The sequence below is a fragment of the Camelina sativa genome, chromosome 5 (assembly GCF_000633955.1).
Source record: "Camelina sativa cultivar DH55 chromosome 5, Cs, whole genome shotgun sequence".
Classification (NCBI taxonomy): Eukaryota; Viridiplantae; Streptophyta; class Magnoliopsida; order Brassicales; family Brassicaceae; genus Camelina; species Camelina sativa.
In genome coordinates, this window is record NC_025689.1 from 14,298,705 (window position 1) to 14,318,892 (window position 20,188).

Genomic DNA, 20,188 nt, shown 5'->3' on the forward strand with positions numbered 1-20,188 from the left:
CGTTCACATAATTCACGGGTGAAATGTATTCTTACACGAATACGTTGATTTTGAAATTTCATTAATTTTTTCATAATGGTTTTTTTGGTAATAATCCGTTATTTATAGAAAATAATAACAAACCGACTAACTCAAAATATTTAAATAGCCTAATCACAAATATTAAATCAATAAATAAGGTTATCTTCAGAAAATTTAGTTTAGAATCTGATTGTTACTAACATATAATAAAATTAATTAATTAAACTACCGAATAATTTAGTATATGTTGTTATGGTTACATAAGAAACATGCAAAATTGTTATGATTACAAAATAAAGCATAAAAGATATGAATTTGATTTTTAAACAACACAAAAGACATGTTGCAATAAATAGTGACATTTTATCAATATTTTATCTTCCACATTTAAAGATTTCACGGGTGAAACATATTTTTTACACGAAAAACACAGCTTTGAATAAATCAATAAAATACTTTAGTTACATATTATGTTTGACACAAACAAACATTGGTTCTAGAATAATAATTTTACTTATAATAATTTTCTTTAAATCGATTTATCCCACATATAGTGCGGGTTGTTACCTAGTTTAAATTATTATGATAATAATACTAACATAAATATATCATTTTGTTTTTATATGATTTTGTTAATAAGTTATATGTTCTTTATTTTTATTAATTGATATGTTTTTATAGCCCTTTTAGAATAGTTTACTTATATTGATTTTAAGAAATCAATATTTATATTAATTTTAAGAAATTAATATAATTTTGACATGTATATTTGTAAGTAAATTTTAGTAAAATTTTGCCTTATTATTATTCTGTTAATTGTTTTTAAAATTAATACAATGGCATAGAGCTGTAATTTGTTTTTATATGATTTTGTTAATAAGTTATATGTTCTTTATTTTTATGAACTTTATATTAATTGATATGTTTTTATAGCCCTTTTAGAATATTTTACTAAAATCAATATTTATATTAGTTTTAAGAAATTAATATAATTTTGACATGTATATTTGTAAGTAAATTTTAGTGAAATTTTGCCTTATTATTATTCTGTTAATTGTTTTTAAAATAAATACAATGGTATAGAGCTGTAATTTGTTTTTATATGATTTTGTTAATAAGTTATATGTTCTTTATTTTTATTAACTTTATATTAATTGATATGTTTTTATAGCTCTTTTAGAATATTTTACTTATATTGATTTTAAAAAATCAATATTTATATTAATTTTAAGAAATTAATATAATTTTAACTTGTATATTTATAAGTAAATTTTAGTGAAATTTTGCCTTATTATTATATGTTAATTGTTTTAAAATAAATACAATGGCATAGAGCTGTAACTAGTTAGAAAATTTATGGGTATTTTGTTAAAAAGTGTCTAGAGCCGACACATCAGCTTTTTCTCAAATGTGCTTCTCTATTAATATATAAAGGTTTGAGAATTAAGTTTCTTTTAGGGGGGTGTATTGAAACAATGATTTTGGAGGATTTGATGGGATTTAGTAAATTTGGAATTTCTGTAGATTTTAGGGAAGTTGATATGATTTATAGGAAAATTCTTTCAAATCTCACCTAAAACCATGAGATTTGGATTTCTGTATTTTTAACTAAACAAATCCTCTCAAATCCTCCAGAATCCCTAAAACTTATTAAAATCCAAATCCACAAACTGTTTTGAATAACAGTGGATTTTAAAGTAGATTTTTAAATCATCAGTTCAATAACAGTAGATTTCAGGAGAGTTTTTAAAATTCATGATTGAATAACATAGGATTTGTAACTTTTACACAAATCACTTAAAATATCAAGTTGAATACACCCCCCTTAATGAGTTGGAGATAATTTAGGGGTAATATACTTCTTTTTATAATCAATTATAATAACTATTTAAAGCTTGTTATTTAAATTATTATGATAATAATACTAACATAAATATATCATTTTGTTTTTATATGATTTTGTTAATAAGTTATATGTTCTTTATTTTTATTAACTTTATATTAATTGATATGTTTTTATAACCCTTTTAGAATAATTTATTTATATTGATTTTAAGAAATCAATATTTATATTAATTTTAAGAAATTCATGTAATTTTGACTGTATATTTGTAAGTAAATTTTCGTGAAATTTTGCCTTATTATTATTATGTTAATTGTTTTTAAAATTAATACAATGATATAGAGCTGTAATTAATTAGAAAATTTAAGAGTATTTTGCTAAAAAGTGTTTGGAGCTCTCTGGCGGTGACACATCAGCTTTTTCTCAAATGTGCTTTTCTATTTATATATAAGGGATTAGGAATTAAGTTTCTTTTGATGAGTTGGAGATAATTTAAGGGTAATATACTTCTTTTTATAATTAATTATAATAATTATTGAAAGCTTGTTATTTAAATTATTACGATAATAATACTAACATAAATATAGTATTTTGTTTTTATATGATTTTGTTAATAATTTATATGTTTTTTTATTTTTATGAACTTTATATTAATTGATATGTTTTTATAGCCCCTTTAGAATATTTTATTTATAATAATTTTAAGAAATCAATATTTATATTGATTTTAAGAAATCAATATTTACATTAATTTTAAAAAATTAATATAATTTTGACTTGTATATTTATAAGTAAATTTTAGTGAAATTTTACCTTATTATTATTCTGTTAATTGTTTTTAAAATAAATACAATATCATATAGGTATAATCTATTGATATATAGGGATGTCACTGCGCCTAATTTAAACCCACCACGTGTCTCGTCCTGTCCAACTAATTAAAATCATTCATTCCGGTCCACCGTAACAGAACAATGCTGAGAAACACTCGATAACGCCCCCACCACAACACCCTTCTCTTCTTCTCTCCTTTTATATAACTCTTGCGTCTTCTCTCGGCTACTTACTAATACTACCACTACTTATACCCGCGTCTTCTTCATCACTCTTAAAACAAAATCTTAATTAATTAAACACTAATCTTTCGCCATTAATCTCATTAAATCCGACAAGAAAATGCAATCGCAATGCGTATACGCTTGAGCAAACAAAAAAAAAAAAAAGTGGTAAATCAATATAATCATATCCAAAATCCAAACAGTGAAGCAATAGTTTTACCATATCGAAAGCGAAAGCAATTGTTTTACCAATTTTTTTTTTTTTTTTTTTTTTGAAGAAATCTGTGTAGGTTTGTGAGATAATGCAGTAACACAAAGCGGTGAAGCAACACCAGGTGAAGCCAAAAAGCAAAAAAAAAAAGAAAAAAAACAAATTGATGCTTATCTCTGTTTACAAGCAAATTCGTGTTTATTATATATAGATTTTAGTAAGAGCAACAACGGAATCGAATCAGCATCGATCGATCTCTCAAAGGAAGCAAATAATGGTTAAAGGAGGAAGGAAGATGAAGATGATGTTACTACTTGTTCTTCAGATAGTGGTGGCGGTTACGGCGGCAAATGTAACGTACGACCACCGTGCTTTAGTAATCGACGGGAAACGGAAAATTCTAATCTCTGGCTCTATTCATTATCCTCGGAGTACTCCTGAGGTAACTACAACGCTCTTGTAACGCATGTGACAGCCTGTATAATTAATAACAAACTCTATTTTGTTTTTTTTTTTTCATTTAATTGTGAATTTGTTTTTTTTTTTTTGTTGGTTTTGGTGTTGCAGATGTGGCCAGACCTGATACAGAAATCTAAAGACGGTGGTTTAGATGTTATCGAGACGTACGTGTTCTGGAGTGGTCACGAACCGGAGAAAAACAAGGTCGGTTCGGTTTTTTTTTTTTTTTGTATTTTTCCCTTGATTATCTTTTTTGGATTTTTCGGATTTTATTTATTTTTTGGATTCTGTAAGTTTTCTCTGATTTTATAATTTTTTTGTTTGCAGTATAATTTTGAAGGAAGATACGATTTAGTGAAATTTGTCAAGTTAGCTGCTAAAGCTGGTCTCTATGTTCATCTACGAATTGGTCCTTACGTCTGTGCTGAATGGAATTACGGGTAAAAAATTCGGGTTAAATCCGTCTTCGGTTTGATTGATTTATTAATATCACTTGAGTGATTGTTTTTTTCTTCTGTGTGTGTGTGCAACAGTGGTTTCCCAGTGTGGCTGCATTTTGTACCTGGGATTAAGTTTCGAACTGACAATGAGCCGTTTAAGGTAAATGGTTTAGGTGATGTGTCATTTAAATTTCGTTTCTTTAGTTGTATAGTTTAGTTGTTAGAAGATGGGTTTGGTTTGTGTGTTGCAGGCGGAAATGCAGAGATTTACCACCAAGATTGTTGATTTGATGAAGCAAGAAAAGCTTTATGCATCACAAGGAGGTCCAATCATTCTCTCTCAGGTTATTATTTATCGGAGAACTAATTGAAAAATCTACTTGTTGTATTGTAACATTTCTTAGGATTCTCATTTTTGTGTTTTTTTTTTTTTTGGATGTTAGATTGAGAATGAATACGGGAATATTGATTCAGCGTATGGTGCCGCGGCGAAAAGTTATATCAAATGGTCTGCTTCTATGGCTCTTTCACTAGATACTGGAGTACCGTGGAACATGTGTCAGCAAGCAGATGCTCCTGATACCATGGTGAGTTTCTAATGATTCTAACTACAGAGTAATTAATTGAATGTGGTAGTAGTAAGTTCTTGGATAGGTAGTGTGTCAAATTTTGTGGTGGTGGTGAGTCTTTCTGATTGAGACTTTCTTGCTGTTTGTTTGCTTTTTTCTTTCTTTCTTGGTAGATCAACACATGCAATGGTTTCTACTGTGACCAGTTTACTCCTAACTCAAAAAATAAACCCAAGATGTGGACAGAGAACTGGAGTGGATGGTGAGTCTCTTGCTTTTTTTTGCCTTAGTAATTTGTTTGTTTCCAAATATGCCATTTGACTTACTTTCTTGTACCAGGTTCCTTGGTTTTGGAGATCCTTCGCCTTACAGGCCAGTTGAAGATCTTGCATTCGCAGTTGCACGGTTTTACCAACGAGGAGGAACTTTCCAAAACTATTACATGGTAATAATAAACACAAGAAGCCAGTTCTTTTCTCTATTAAGTTCCACTTTCTCTACTCTATTGATTACTCTGCCAGAGTTCTGTACAAGGCAATATTGAGAAAAGTGGTTAGATAAGTTTTTTTGGTCTTGTGTCTTGTTCAGTATCACGGTGGAACAAACTTTGATAGAACAAGTGGAGGACCCTTGATCTCTACTAGTTATGACTATGATGCTCCAATTGATGAGTATGGTATGAATTCTAACTGGGGATGTCTTTTGTTTTCCACTAAAGTGTGTGGGTTAGTGAAGAGATGTAATCCATTTTGTTGCAGGACTTCTTAGACAATCAAAATGGGGACACTTGCGAGATCTACACAAGGCTATCAAGCTTTGTGAAGATTCATTGATTGCCACAGAACCTACAATTACATCTTTGGGTTCAAATTTGGAGGTAACTATACCTTCGTGTCACTCGGCTGCTTGGAAATGCTCTGATTTTAATTCGAAATATGTAATATTTTGTCTTTTATAGGCTGCTGTATATAAAACATCTGGATCATGTTCTGCTTTTCTTGCAAATGTTGGCACAAAATCTGATGCAACTGTGACTTTCAATGGACAATCATATCACTTGCCTGCATGGTCCGTAAGCATCTTGCCGGATTGCAAAAATGTAGCTTTCAACACCGCAAAGGTCTGTTTAATACCATCTTAAAACTGTTAAGCTTTTTACCACTTACCATATTGCGCTTAGAAACAACTGACTACTTTTGATATCTCTCTGCATTTCTAGATCAATTCTGCAACTGTGTCTACCGCGTTTGCTCGTCAATCATTGAAGCCTGATGGTGGTTCATCTGCGGAGTTATGTTCACAATGGAGTTACATTAAAGAACCTATTGGTATTTCAAAGACTGATGCATTCTTGAAACCTGGATTGCTAGAGCAGATCAACACAACAGCTGACAAAAGCGATTACTTGTGGTACTCGCTAAGGTAGAGTAGGCCTAGTCCATTTTCTCAGTAATTTCTCTTCTTCCATTCCTTATGTTAGTTAACAGAGCTTTTCTGTGTGTTTCAATCCGTAACAGGATGGATATTAAAGGCGATGAGACTTTCCTTGATGAAGGATCTAAAGCCGTTCTTCACATTGAATCTATTGGTCAAGTGGTCTATGCTTTTATAAATGGAAAACTTGCAGGTACATTATTATTACTCTGAGCTTTCAAAAGCAGTTGAAATTAAGTTTGGCACTGAGTTTCTTAACTATACCAATGATACGTATTGCCTACACACGTTTGCGGTTGCAGGAAGTGGACATGGCAAACAAAAGATTACTTTAGATATCCCGGTTGATCTTGTATCCGGGAAGAACACAATTGATCTCCTTAGTGTGACCGTAGGGCTTGCGGTACGTTATCTTCGTTTCTAATCTGCAAAACATTTTTTGTTTTGCGTAAGAATGATGGTACAAGATGTTTTCTAGGCAGGGTTAACTCAACCAACGTATTTTACTTATTCCTCAGAACTATGGAGCTTTCTTTGACTTAGTGGGAGCAGGTGTAACCGGACCTGTGACACTTAAAAGCGCAAAAAGTGGTAGCTCAGTAGATTTGGCTTCACAGCAATGGACTTATCAGGTTGGACTCAAAGGGGAAGACACAGGTTTGGCAACTGGAGATTCTCCTGAATGGGTTTCAAAGACTCCTTTGCCCACTAAACAGCCACTAGTTTGGTACAAAACAACATTTGATGCTCCTTCTGGAAGCGAGCCAGTAGCGATAGACTTCACGGGTACAGGAAAGGGTATTGCGTGGGTGAATGGACAGAGCATAGGTAGGTACTGGCCAACCAGTATCGCAGGAAACAACGGTTGCACAGATTCATGTGACTACAGAGGATCTTACCGTGCAAACAAATGCCTCAAGAACTGCGGAAAACCTTCACAGACGTTGTAAGTACTAATCTTCACAGATGTTATCCGGATTAAACGCTTCTATGGTAAGCCTAAGTTACTGCAATGTTCTTTTGTAGGTATCACGTTCCTCGCTCGTGGCTAAAACCGAGCGGGAACACACTTGTTCTCTTGGAAGAGATGGGAGGAGATCCAACACAAATATCATTCACGACAAAACAAACAGGAAGCAGTCTGTGTCTGATGGTGTCACAGTCTCATCCAGCGCCTGTGGACACATGGACTTCGGACTCTAAAATCTCTAAGAAAAAGAGAACCAGGCCGGTTCTTTCCTTACATTGTCCTGTCTCCACTCAGGTCATATCTTCTATAAAATTTGCAAGCTTCGGTACACCAAAAGGCACTTGCGGTAGCTTCACCCATGGCCATTGCAACAGCTCGCGCTCTCTCTCACTTGTTCAAAAGGTCTTAATCTCACTTTTTTCTACTCTTTTTATCTTAACGACATTCATTTCCTCTCGATTTATTTATACTTGGGAGTGTGACATATGATGTCAGGCATGTATTGGTTTGAGGAGTTGCAATCTTGAAGTCTCGACTAGAGTCTTTGGAGAACCTTGTCGTGGCGTTGTGAAGAGCTTAGCTGTTGAAGCTTCTTGTTCATGATCTCCCTAGTTCTTTACCTCCCGCAGATTTGATATTAATGAAGTTTGTAATTGTTGAAAATAAAGCAAATGAAATGGATAATAATATAGCTTTTATTATATGGTCTTTGAATCCAATATTTGTAGATTCTTACACCAAACAAAAGGTTTATAGTTTATACAGTACTACTAGGTTTGATCCCGCGGTGTTTTCAATATATTTTCTTATTTTTTTTATTTTTAAACTTTTAAATATCAGCTGAAGTAATATAATATTTTTTTTTGATGTGTTGGTATATTTTGCACATAATAATTCGTAACTTAATTAATTCTAACATATGTTTATAAATATACGATATTTGAAATAAGTTAATAGTTTAGCGTTGGTTTAATAGTTTAAAGTTCAAATCCATCATGCTACAGACCCATCCCTCAATAGGTTTAAAAATTGTTAGCCCGTAGAAAAATCATCCTACAATTAGTATGTGTTTTTGACCCGTGGAAAATCAAAATATTTGTTTTTATTGAAATATTTAGACTCATAGTTGCATCCACCCAACATACTTTGGTTTAATTAATAGGTGATTAAGATGCGATACAACGTGGTATACCACTTTTCAGTTTAAAACATAATTTATTATTTCAATACATACTATATTCTTAGAATTAAAAGATGAGCATATGTTATGTTTTTAATATATTTGATGTCATTTACGCTCTTAATTGTAAAAACTATTATAATTGAAAAAGTAAGAATACTATATTTTCAAGTAATAAGTGATAACCAATTAAATTTATTAATTATCTAAAAATCCAATGCTTTTTGCAAAAAAAAAAAGCACAAATTACATGACCCATTTAAAAAAAAAACAGATATTTTGTTCTATTTTTCTGTGCAAATCTTTTGTTCTAAATTCGGTTCAACATAAGATCTAGATTTAAAATAAACAACATCTTTAAAAAAAAAAAAATACATGATTCGTTTACAATTTTTGGTTATATGATTTTTAAACTTTATTTCAACACTTATAATATTTTTTTAGTTTAAAATTGAATCATAATACTTGTCATTTAACAATAATACTTGTAATTTAATTTGTTTATCATAATACTTGTAAGTCTAATTTTAAAGCTACTGTTTATGTTTTAATGAAGAATTTTTAAAAAATAAAACAATTAAATATGATATAGCTACAGCCAATAACAATTGTCCTACATCGATTACACGTTATGACCATATAACTTATATGATAATTAATAAGATTAAATATAAAATATATTATATTTTGTGTTGGGGTAAAATAAAAGTTAGCCGAACAAATAGATACTTAACCAAAATAATAATAGTTTGGTTTTCACAATTAAGGATCCAATTAAACATCCATGCTAAACACGCGGATCTTAGAATCGAGTATTGGATCTTTTAATGAATTTTTGATAACTCAATTATACCCTTGTCAATTTCAATTAATCATCTCTATTAAGCATAATTGAGTGGCAATTGAAGTAAATAAAACCAACATTTTGGATATATTCAATTTTGTACTTCTCTTTTAATAGTATTAAGATGTGTCGGTAACTTACTAACTTTAGTAAAATTCTCATACATAAATTACATATGATAAGATTGGGAGACAAAAATTGGTATAGAAACTGTAAAACTAAATCGAAACTAATTAATCAGAAGATTGGACCATCTAAACCGGGTAGGGTTTATGGTCTGAATCTCTGAAACGATTTGAAACTCCTTCACTTTCTCGAGCATCAACCGCCACTACCAATGGCGTCATCACCATCAATCGACGAGCTTCCTTCGTCCGCCGCCGAAACCCTAACCTCCCAGACTCCTTCCACTACCACTGAACCACTTACAATGGAAACATCATCAATCGAAATCAACGAGATTCCATTAGCCACCAAAACCCTAACACCTCCTCCTCCGGCCGAGCCAATTCCAATGGAGACATCATCAATCGAAGATCTTCATCCTGCTCCCGTCAAGCCAATTCAATCGTCCGACTCAAATCCAACGGATAACATCGAAGCCGTCGGGGAGAAACGGAAACGAGCCGATGACGAGAAGACCGATCTCGAATCGTCGGAGACGAAGGTTACTCTTTCGCCGTGGTGGAAGACGAGTCTTTGTTCTTACTTTAGGCGTGAGGCTTCGTGTAGCCATGGAAACGAGTGTAAGTACGCTCACGGTGAGGCAGAGCTCCGGATGAAACCGGATAATACTTGGGATCCGACTTCTGAGCGTGGCAAGAAGGCCAAGGCGATGAAGATGACTGAGCAAGAAGTGAAAGAAGATGAAGAGGTTTTGTTCACTGAGCAGATGATGGAATCAATAGATGATGATGGCAGTGTTTTTGATTTGTCGCTAAGTAAATGTTTGGTGCATTTACCTAGAAAATGGCAATCGGATGAATTGAAGACCTTCTTAGGAGAGCAGGTAAATAAAGTCTTAGTCTTTGGTTTTATATGAATTTGAATCAAAGGTGTTCATGTTAGTGTAGTTAGATAGAACTTTGCGAATTCAGTGATTGATTCATTCATTCATCTTTGTAGGGAGTTCAATATAAGTCTGCAAAGAAAAGAAGAGGAATGATGGTTGGTTTTGTGACATTTGAGAATGCAGAACAATTGCAGATCGGCGTGGAGGTTGTTTATTTTGTTGAGCTTATGTATTTTGAGTTTTATCAGAGAATGTTGTTTCGTTAATCTGTTGAATTTTATTTGCAGATTTTGGATGGGAAAACTGTTAATAGCAATAATTTGAAGATCGCTGATGTTCTTCCCCGTACATTCGACAAAAAGGAAACGAAAAAATCGGTTAAAAGTGCTCGTGAAGCTGTGACACCCTTGGCTGACTTGTCTTATGCGGACCAGCTTGAACAAAAAAAGGCTTCTGTAGCGCAAATGCTGAAAAAACTGGTCAGGAACTTTCTCATGTTTAGTGTGCATTGGTGTTTGTTCGTTTTCAACTTCAACAGAGTGATATTAATTGGAAATATAAATTCTTGGCAGGCGAGGAGTGCGCGTAAAGCTTGTCCAAATGGGGGTTCACTTCCAGAATGGGTCCTTACGTCTAGAGACAGAGGTAAGATAACTATCCATTTTTGAGTTCTTGGATTACACTTCTTAGCTGTTTGTTGGTATATCATCTTTGAAGTTTTTAATTGCATCATGGCAAACTGAATACCTGTGATTGGGTGGGTTTTCTAATTCATACATAAAATATATAGGTGGTCTTTCATGCAATCTCGAGGGCATTATAGAATCACCGATAACAGATGGCTACAGGAACAAGTGTGAGTTCTCGGTTGGATTATCTGTTCTTGGGAAGCCAACTGTTGGATTCAGTCTAGGAAACTTTTGGTAGACATACTTTCTTTCCCTGAAACTTGCGTTTTTCATATTGTCACGGGAAAAACTAATGCAAGATATTTCCAGTGCGGGTGTGACAGCAGTCGAGGAGCCTGTGAATTGCCCCAACATCTCTAAAATTGCTATTCAATATGCTTCAATCTTTCAGAAGGTTATAGAAAAATCAAAGCTCCAAGTTTGGAATAGATTTCACCATAGTGGGTTCTGGCGACAGTTCACGGTATGTGTATTGCAGGAAATGCTGTTATGTTATAGCTCAAGCATGAGCATGACTTTTACCTAATTAATACTTTTCTTATTAGGTTCGAGAAGGGAGGAAACCCGGCGTGTTTTCAAATGATGAAGATGCCGTTACAAGAATTGCGGAGGTTATGCTTATTGTTCAGGTTTGTGTCTTGCATGGTGTTCGATGTTTTTTCATCCATCCTACTATTATTTCTTGTTTTAATTTCTCTATCTCGTGTGAAACTTTTCAGGTCTGTTTAACTGGTTCTGATGAGGCAGAAGTGGCAACTGAGTTTAAAGAAATGGCGAAAGCGTTTGCTGAAGGAGCTAGAGCAAGCTCTCCAACTCTTCCTCTGACTGTATTAGTTGTTCAGGTGGTTACTTTTCCTCACTTTTTATTTAATCAAATTTAAAGAAAATGTATAATACAGTTTCCTTGTTCTTCAGTCCCATTTTGTTATTAACTGCCTCTATCGCTTCTTTCTCAGAACCACACAGGAATATCAAATGTTGCACCACCTGATGCTCCACTGCAAGTGCTGCCTATTCCAACGTCAGATAATGGGATAAATCAGGAGCAGGACACTAATGTCTTGACCGAAGCTCGGATTCATGATCATATTAACAACCTTCGGTTCAGCATTTCCCCAACAGCATTTTTTCAGGTAATAACTGGATTTTCACTAACAATACATTTCTAAATTCCTTTGAATATTGTTTAATTGATTTGAAAACTAAATATCCAGGTTAATACTGTCACAGCAGAAAAGTTATACTCAGTTGCTGGAGACTGGGCTGACCTTGGTCCCGACACTTTACTCTTCGATGTATGCTGTGGAACTGGAACAATCGGGCTTACACTGGCACATCGTGTTGGCATGGTAAATACTCTCCTATTTGAACTTGCAAAACCGATTAGTACCAATCCTAACCGTGTCTATTGATTTGGTTGAAGCAATTATACTTTTGTTTAACTACATCTGGTGACCAAAACTATAAAAGTTGGTACAACTGGTTCTGTGTTAAAGGTTTTGGTGCTAACCTATTACGATCTTACAGGTAATTGGCATAGAAATGAATGCTTCGGCTGTAGTAGATGCCGAACGGAATGCAACGATCAATGGCATTAGCAACTGCAAGTTCATCTGCGCAAAGGCGTGTATTTGACAATAACATATCTCGTAGTTGGTTCCATTATCTTAATATTTATTCATTGTAGTTTGTTGGCTTTGTTATACAGGCAGAGAGTGTGATGAGCTCTCTACTTAAACAGTACTTCGACGTGACTGAAATGGAAGAAGCTAACGATAAACAAATTCCCTCAACAGAAGAAATGTCAAACTCAGAGCATGTAGCTGATCAAAACCTACCTCCTCCAAACACTGGAGTAGAAGACCTTCAAGATAATGCACAGAAGGATTCCTCGTCCATAGAACCGGAAAAATCTATAAAACCACAGTTCAAAAACGTGGTTGCTATAGTTGATCCACCTCGTTCTGGACTTCATCCAGCTGTAATCAAAGCTCTTAGAACCCATCCCCGGCTAAAGAGGCTTGTGTTAGTCCCTTCTCTAAAAACTCACTACCACAGACTCGGTTACCTCGACTCTGTTTCCTTTCTTTGTTTTAACATTAGAATTGCCGATCTTTGCTTTGACGCAGGTACATTTCATGCAACCCCGAAACGCTAGTGGCAAACGCGATAGAGCTTTGCACGCCATCTTTTGATGAAGCGGATAGAGGAAACAAAAATTACCGAGGGAACAAGAGAATAGGCATTGCCGGTTTGGCTCGACGTAGAGCGCAGTCAATGCCAACTTCTGAGCCTTTTAGACCTGTCAAAGCCATGGCCGTTGACCTTTTTCCCCACACTGACCACTGTGAAATGGTAATGCTCCTTGAGAGGTAAGAATATGCAATAAACTCTTTTAAGAGAATGATGTAGCACCAAAAGAACAAGCAACAACTATTTTTTGTTTTACATAAAACACAGTTTAAGGATTATATATGTTTTACATTTTTGAGAAGTGAAACAAGTTTTTAAAATCCAAAAAAAAATATGGCTCTTTTAAAGGAACTCTCCTTCAGTAAAGTAAGTGTAACGTGCTCTGGCCATGTTATCTCTTCGTTTCTTGTAAACAAGAGCTCCGATAACAATCGCTCCTACTCCCAATATTGTTCCAATGGCGATTCCGGCTTTCTTCAATCCACTCATTCCGCTATCTTCACCATTTGTGTCCTCGAATTCATCGCCGCCCTCGTCGCTTGCTTTGATGTCATTTGACATCCCCAATTCCGGTGCAGGAGAAGGAGCATACTCTGTTTCCGGGTCAGAATCATCATCGTCGTCATCGTCAGATGGAGCAGGAGCGGGTGCTTGTCCAGGAGATGATGGAGATGGTGACGGGGCGGGGGGAGATTCCGGCTGAGGAGGTGGTGGTGAAGGTGATGGAGAATCTGCGAGGGGTTCAGGTGATGAAGCCGGTGGCTGAGGGGAATCTGCTTCTGGTGAAAAAGACGGTGGCAGAGGAGAATCTGCTTCCGGTGATGAAGATGGTGGCAAAGGAGAAGAATCCTTTAAAGATTCATGTCCCGGCGAGACAGCTGGTGACGGAGAATCCTCCTGAGCGTGCGCAAATTCGACAGTTAGGAGGAGATACATTGACAGCATAACAATGAAACCGAGCTTTTTCGCCATTGTGATTCAATGTTTGATCGATCAATACACCAATTGGGGAATTGCTTTTCTTGTTACGGAAGAACAAAGGGGAGGGAGAGAATGATTGATTATGGAAGAAGCTAAATCAAAATAAACAAATACATGTTTCTGTTGAATTGTACAATTAACAACTATGTAAAAAATTATTTTATTTTCTTTGATCCACCCATGTCTAACGCATTACGCAGCGTTCAGATTTCAAACTTGGATGCATGTCTTTTTTTTTTTTTTTTTTTTTNNTATTTATAACACTTTGTTGATGTACTTATGCCATTTTTTAATACATTTTTTTTTTGTCTGTTTATTAAATCAACAAGTCGTGATATATATACAACCCGAACAAATGTTTTCCCCATAGTTAATGTTAAACTGGTAGGAGTTTTGGAGCTATTATATTGATTCTGTTCTTAAAATTAGTTGTTAAGAAATAGTTTTCATTTATCTCAGTTCGAATTACTAAAAATATATAGATTGGAGAAATTTAATCATATATTTATTCTGAATTATATCATTCCAAACCATTATGAGGTCTATAACGATAGGCCACAAAATATATCCCTAATTGATAATAAATTGTGTTTTCCAATTTTCACTATTGATTTTATTATTTTATTATATTTCCTCTAATATTCAAAATATCTCATATAAAAATCTAAGAAAAATATTTCATATGTGATATAGAAACCTAATTATGTATTTTCAAGTATTTTATAAAAGGTTATCTAATAAATTGCCACTTTGAAATTTGAATTATAAATATTTAGTACATTTTGAAATTTGAATTATAAAATTTTCAAGGCAACTAATTAGCACAATATTCAAAGGAGTTATCAAAACTTATTGTTAATTGTCTTTTTACACTTTTCAGATTTTTACATATAAAATCACCGAGTTAACTCTCCATGATCAAACGATCGCTAATACCAAATATAGTAAAAAATAGTTTAAACAAATATTTTATGCAATAAAATTAGAAACTTCAAAAATTGTATGAATATTTATTTTGGAACTCTAGTGTGACTCGATCGGTGACTTTTATTTTATATGGTTAAACTTCATATTTACATGCAAAGTACGTTTATTTAGTTATGCCATATAAAAAGATATAATTATACATATCAAATGAAAAATAGGCAGTTGTAAAAAATGCTTTAAATACATTTATTTAAAATATATATTTATCAATTCTTTAGTGTCATTCTAGATCTTTCATAAAAAAATCATTTTTGACAAAAAAATCATTTTTAAATGTGATTTTAAACTAATTTCTTAATTTATCCTTAACTCAAACTTATTTTTAATTAAATTTAAGTCACTAATCACTTTTAAAGATGAGATATATGTATAATTCAATATTTTTAAAAATCAATATGAAAACTTCAACAAACTACTGGATATCTTTCCTCTTCCCATAAACAAATTAAAGAGAAGTTTCTGACTTTTGTTGCAAGCTGCTGTCGGAATAGTAGGTTCTTATTTGCCTACAAAAGTAGGTCAATCTTATAAGAGTATATGCTATGCTAAAAGTAATCTTATAGGGTTCTAAACTGTAATTAACTTTAACCTAGTTCCCTTATATGTGTAATTGTCATTCTATCAATGATTAAGAAAAATATTCAGCCCTTATATAGTACATATAGCCCTCAACTATGAGTGTCCTGTAGGGGTGTCAAAATGAGTCAATATTAATGAGCCAACTCAATTCAACTCAACTCATGAACCCTAATGAGTTGAAATTTTTGACCCTAATAAGTTGATGGGTTAAATAAGTTGATGATTAAATGAGTTAATGAGTCAAATGAATTTGGTTATAAAGGGTTTATGAGTTAACCACTAACCCATCAATTTCTTCATTATCAACATAATATCATACTATCATCATCATCAGAAAACCAACATCATCATACTATCATCATCATCACCATCATACCATCATCATATAAACAGCATCATATTACCGTCATGTAACTATCATCATCATCAATATTGTCATACTATCATCATCATCATACCTTCATAATTATATTAACATCACCATCATCATATCAACATATATATATATATATATATATATATATATATATATATATATATATATATATATATATATATATATATATATATATATATATATATATATATATATATATATATATATATATATATATATATATATATATATATATATATATATATATATATATATATATATATATATATATATATATATATATATATATATATATATATATATATATATATATATATATATATATATATATATATATATATATATATATATATATATATATAGTCAACAGCATGATTTCATCACCATCATCTATTATAATTTTCCTGCCAAAAACTCAAACACGCAATTTTCCCGCCAAAAACAAACTCATACATTTCCCACAAAAAAACGCGAATTCACAATTTTCCAAACCTACAATTTTCAAAAAAACAAAACCAGATTTTTCTTCCGTAATTTTCCACTAAAATTTATGTGATGTTGATGGTGAAAATGATGATATGATTAATTATTATTATTTTATATTAAATATTAATTAATTTATATTGTAGTGTGTCAACCTAATTATTCATCTAACTCATTTATCTAATTGGATTATGAGTTGATCCAACCCAATTGTTAAATGAGTTGAGTCAACTCATAAACTCATTTAACTTTTAACTCATTGGATAATGAGTTGAGCTGGGTTGGATTAACCATTTTGACACTCATATCTATGTATCTACAAATACTTTAACCAAACCCTGACCTTGATCTCAGCATGCTTGTATCAAAAAATATTCAGCCCTTATATATCTTACCTTTGGGTGTTCTCCTCGACCCGTGAAAAATCTTGCTTAGCTCAGTCTTGAGCCTCCTGTTTAACACCATCGACAGTGATCCATTTGAATTTATGCTCAAGCTGTTTTTTTAAGCCAACCGTTCCTACATACGAGAAATACAACAGTCATAATAGACTCTTAAACAAGAACAACGATTGATGATATCATATTGTAAAGTTTAAAAACTTAGAAGAGTATTACTCCTCTTTTTCTCTTCTAAAACCCATTTGTAGATTTTGGTGAAATCACAATCCTCCAAGAATTTCACCCCACTCTCTTCTCCAAGAGATTTGGACCAATCTGCCCAAAAATTCTCAGTGAACTTAGGCTTATGGATGAAATGGGTGAGAGTGAAAGAAGCGAAGAGGGTGGTCATCTCTTCTTGCTCCATGGTGAGCTCCACGGGTTCACCTTTGTACAAGAGTGGAACATGATGCTGCTTGTAGAGGAGAGGGAACAACAACCCTCTGTTGATGAGGGATGTCCATTGTTGAACTTCTTGAAAGCTTTCTGATATTATGTTCCTCTCTGAAACAGTGTAGAAAGGAACTTCCTCCACGACTTGATCATCTACCAGAAAAACAAAATCTTTATAGCAATAGGCCACAAAATATAGCATTAATTGATAATAAATTATGTTTCCAATTTTCGCTATTGATTTTTATTACTTCAATATTATATTTCTTCTAATATTCAAAATATCTAATATAAAAATTTAAGAAATTTTTTTCAAATGTGATATAGAAACCCAATTATATATTTTCAAATAATTTATAAAAGTTTATCTAATAAATTGCTACTTTGAAATTTGAATTATAAATATTTAGTTTTGAAATGATTTATATTTCAAGAAATGTTCTCAAGAAATAAATAAAACTAACGGAGAAAAGAAATAAGAATAGTTGTTTCAGTGTTTTTTTCAGATCTAGCAACAAGTTAACACCAACAATAGTCGTCTACTATAACAGCAACATAACGATAATACTCAAGGTGGCTAAGTTGATCTATCAAAATATATGAGAATTTTGAGAAATATTTGGGCAACTTAGCACATTTTTTAAAAGAGTTATCTAAACTATTGCTAATTGTCATCTTATAGTTTTCATATTTTTACATATAAAATCACCGAGTTAACTCTCCATGATTAGAAGATCGCTAATATAAGAATATTATAAAAAATAGTTTAAACAAATATTTTATGCAATGAAATTAGAAACTCCAAAATTGTATGAATATTTATTTTGGAACTCTTGTATGACTCTATCTATGACTTTTATTTTATATGGTTAAACTTCATATTTACATGCGAAGTACGTTAATTTAATTATGCCATATAAAATTAAAAATATATAATTATACATATAAAAAAAAAGGCGGTTGTAAAACGCTATAAATACATTTATTTAAAATATATATTCATCACTTATTTAGTGTTCGTTCTAGATATTTCATAAATATGACTTTTAAACTAATTTCCTAATTTATCCTTAACTTAAACTTATTTCGAGTGTTGCTCCAAGAAGTTTGAATGTATCACACTTGGATTTAAATTCACTTGAAGACGAATCTTTTTTTGCAACACTCTCATCACGAGAGGAAGTTTAAAACATTTCTTGTTTTTTATTTGGTTATTTTGATTTTTTTGTGAATCACTAAAAAAAAATTATAATAATGTTTTCAAGAATTTAAAAGAAAAAAAAAATGAAGAAAAAATTTACTTTAAAGTGTTAAGGGCTAAGGCCCATAATTGGCCCATTTTTATACGTATATTTTTCTCGTCTCGTTGCATCGTCGTCTTCCTCAATTTTGATTTATTTTTCTCGAGAAAACAAAAGAACCCTTTCCCAAATCAATCAATCCCAGCAAAATCGAATTAGAGAGTTTTTCACCATGATCAGCATTCTCGCTCAGGTTTTTTTCTCCTCATCCTCATCCTCTCATTCTCCAGATTCCTTTATTTGTTTCTTCTAAGAATTGATTTTGTTAAATCCGTTGGTTTTAAACGATTCTTGTACAGGAACGTCTTCTTGGTTTCACTCTTGGTAGCGCCTTGACTGGGTTCCTCGTTTACGAGCAGCGAAAGCTCATCCATCAATCTGTTTCTGATCCTAAATCTCAATCCGTCGATCAATCTCAGGTTACTTACAAATCCCTTAAAATATCATTCAATTTAACCTTGAATTGATGAGAATCTAGGTTCCAATTTTGAAAATGGACAACACTATTAAGTTCTTAAGGATTGATCCACTACATTAAGATTTGGATTTTGCCTTTTGATATTAGACTAGCTGGGGGTTGTAAGGTTCTTAGATGAACTTAGCTTGGTTCTTAGCTTTGAGTTGAAATTTAGGATTGTTTTTTTGTGTTCTCAGGTGAGAGATCGCATATTCGGGAACAAGTATCGTATGGAATTTGCATCTCTGTGGAACAAAGCTGTGGATCAGACTTTTGAACCTGCAATTGAGTATCTTAGTTCTCGTAAATGGTAGAGATGGATAACAGTTCTTTTGCTGAAAATGTGAAACATCGAGTATACTCGAATTGTTGGTCCGCTTCTTGATATTACGAGTTTGAGATGTTGACAACTCAGTTGTTATGGCTTTTATCTGAATACAGCACTATTCTTGTTTTGTCTACTTTCTTGAGAAGAGAATTGTTGTGTTTTAGTTACTGAAAATGAGATGTTTTGGCTTTGATGAATGAGATGTTGTGGCGTACCAGTTGTTATATTATGCTAGATTTGATTTCTTATTGGCAGGTGAATATTTGATTCTACGGTAAACATAGAATGCTCTGCTATTAACGCAGATGAAAATTTTATATTTTCTCTATCATGTATCAAGCTTAAATACCAGGCTGGATGGAATTGGAAGTTCTATGATGATCCCTTTGCAGCCGCAGAGAGAGGCAAGCAGCGGGTTTCAGTGAAAGGGTCTGAATTGGCATCCTGGTTTTTCCTGGTTGTGCGTGAAAGAAGTCAAATGCATGGACAGTTTTTAGGTATTTCTACTTTCTCTGAAAACGTGTTGTTTTCATAGTTTCATGGGAGTAGTAATGCAAGAACTGTAGAGGTTATAGGCTTATCGTTCAAGTTTGTTTCTCGGTTCATTTGCTTGAATGGTAGTTGATGTTCCTTTTCCAGCCTAGTTCTTCTTTTGATTCTCTCATTTTTCCCTGAAACTACTCAGGTTTGTTCTTCTGGATCTGATGAGGCCAAATTGGCCACTGAGTTTGAACAGATGGCATAAGCATTTGCTAAAGATCAACTTCTTCTGACTACAGTTTGTTGTTCAGGTGATCACTTCTCCTCACTCTTTTCTTAACGAAGTTCAGCAGATACACTTCTCCCGCGTTTCTTTGTTTGTGCAAATAAGTTGGCTATTAAGTTGGTCTAATTTGGAGCCACCACAGACACCCTTTCT

At 32.7% G+C, this 20,188-nt stretch overlaps 4 protein-coding genes across 4 annotated transcripts; 3 read left to right on the top strand and 1 right to left on the bottom strand.

The window, feature by feature from the left end:
* LOC104786865 (beta-galactosidase 8-like) lies at positions 2,924 to 7,823 on the top strand. The gene is made up of 19 exons (XM_010512318.2): positions 2,924 to 3,090; positions 3,201 to 3,257; positions 3,345 to 3,575; positions 3,701 to 3,796; positions 3,920 to 4,032; positions 4,126 to 4,192; positions 4,284 to 4,376; positions 4,476 to 4,619; positions 4,775 to 4,863; positions 4,941 to 5,046; positions 5,190 to 5,277; positions 5,360 to 5,478; positions 5,560 to 5,721; positions 5,821 to 6,023; positions 6,119 to 6,228; positions 6,338 to 6,438; positions 6,554 to 6,981; positions 7,062 to 7,407; positions 7,501 to 7,823. Exons 3-19 carry the CDS (start codon positions 3,408 to 3,410, stop codon positions 7,606 to 7,608), a joined length of 2,541 nt encoding a protein of 846 aa, XP_010510620.1. The 5' UTR covers positions 2,924 to 3,090; positions 3,201 to 3,257; positions 3,345 to 3,407; the 3' UTR covers positions 7,609 to 7,823.
* Positions 9,249 to 13,224, top strand: LOC104786867 (zinc finger CCCH domain-containing protein 24-like). The gene is made up of 13 exons (XM_010512319.2): positions 9,249 to 10,038; positions 10,155 to 10,247; positions 10,329 to 10,520; positions 10,614 to 10,686; positions 10,832 to 10,964; positions 11,040 to 11,193; positions 11,276 to 11,359; positions 11,450 to 11,572; positions 11,687 to 11,863; positions 11,945 to 12,079; positions 12,258 to 12,353; positions 12,439 to 12,755; positions 12,860 to 13,224. The coding sequence occupies exons 1-13, from the start codon at positions 9,367 to 9,369 to the stop codon at positions 13,104 to 13,106; spliced, it is 2,496 nt and encodes an 831-aa protein (XP_010510621.1). The 5' UTR covers positions 9,249 to 9,366; the 3' UTR covers positions 13,107 to 13,224.
* Positions 13,237 to 14,118, bottom strand: LOC104786868 (vegetative cell wall protein gp1-like). Its single transcript, XM_010512320.1, has one exon. It carries the CDS (start codon positions 13,893 to 13,895, stop codon positions 13,266 to 13,268), a length of 630 nt encoding a protein of 209 aa, XP_010510622.1. The 5' UTR covers positions 13,896 to 14,118; the 3' UTR covers positions 13,237 to 13,265.
* LOC109133101 lies at positions 18,566 to 19,466 on the top strand. The gene is made up of 3 exons (XM_019245934.1): positions 18,566 to 18,677; positions 18,784 to 18,903; positions 19,139 to 19,466. The coding sequence occupies exons 1-3, from the start codon at positions 18,657 to 18,659 to the stop codon at positions 19,253 to 19,255; spliced, it is 258 nt and encodes an 85-aa protein (XP_019101479.1). The 5' UTR covers positions 18,566 to 18,656; the 3' UTR covers positions 19,256 to 19,466.

Coding starts and splice junctions, on each gene's coding strand:
- LOC109133101 (XM_019245934.1), top strand. CDS start 18,657: ATGATCAGCATTCTCGCTCAG. Junction 18,678..18,783: donor TGATCAGCATTCTCGCTCAG/GTTTTTTTCTCC, acceptor ATTCTTGTACAG/GAACGTCTTCTTGGTTTCAC. Junction 18,904..19,138: donor AATCCGTCGATCAATCTCAG/GTTACTTACAAA, acceptor TTGTGTTCTCAG/GTGAGAGATCGCATATTCGG.
- LOC104786867 (XM_010512319.2), top strand. CDS start 9,367: ATGGCGTCATCACCATCAATCGACGAGCTTCCTTCGTCCGCCGCCGAA. Junction 10,248..10,328: donor AATTGCAGATCGGCGTGGAG/GTTGTTTATTTT, acceptor TTTTATTTGCAG/ATTTTGGATGGGAAAACTGT. Junction 11,360..11,449: donor AGGTTATGCTTATTGTTCAG/GTTTGTGTCTTG, acceptor GAAACTTTTCAG/GTCTGTTTAACTGGTTCTGA.
- LOC104786865 (XM_010512318.2), top strand. CDS start 3,408: ATGGTTAAAGGAGGAAGGAAGATGAAGATGATGTTACTACTTGTTCTT. Junction 4,620..4,774: donor CAGATGCTCCTGATACCATG/GTGAGTTTCTAA, acceptor CTTTCTTGGTAG/ATCAACACATGCAATGGTTT. Junction 5,278..5,359: donor TGCTCCAATTGATGAGTATG/GTATGAATTCTA, acceptor ATTTTGTTGCAG/GACTTCTTAGACAATCAAAA.
- LOC104786868 (XM_010512320.1), bottom strand. CDS start 13,895: ATGGCGAAAAAGCTCGGTTTCATTGTTATGCTGTCAATGTATCTCCTC.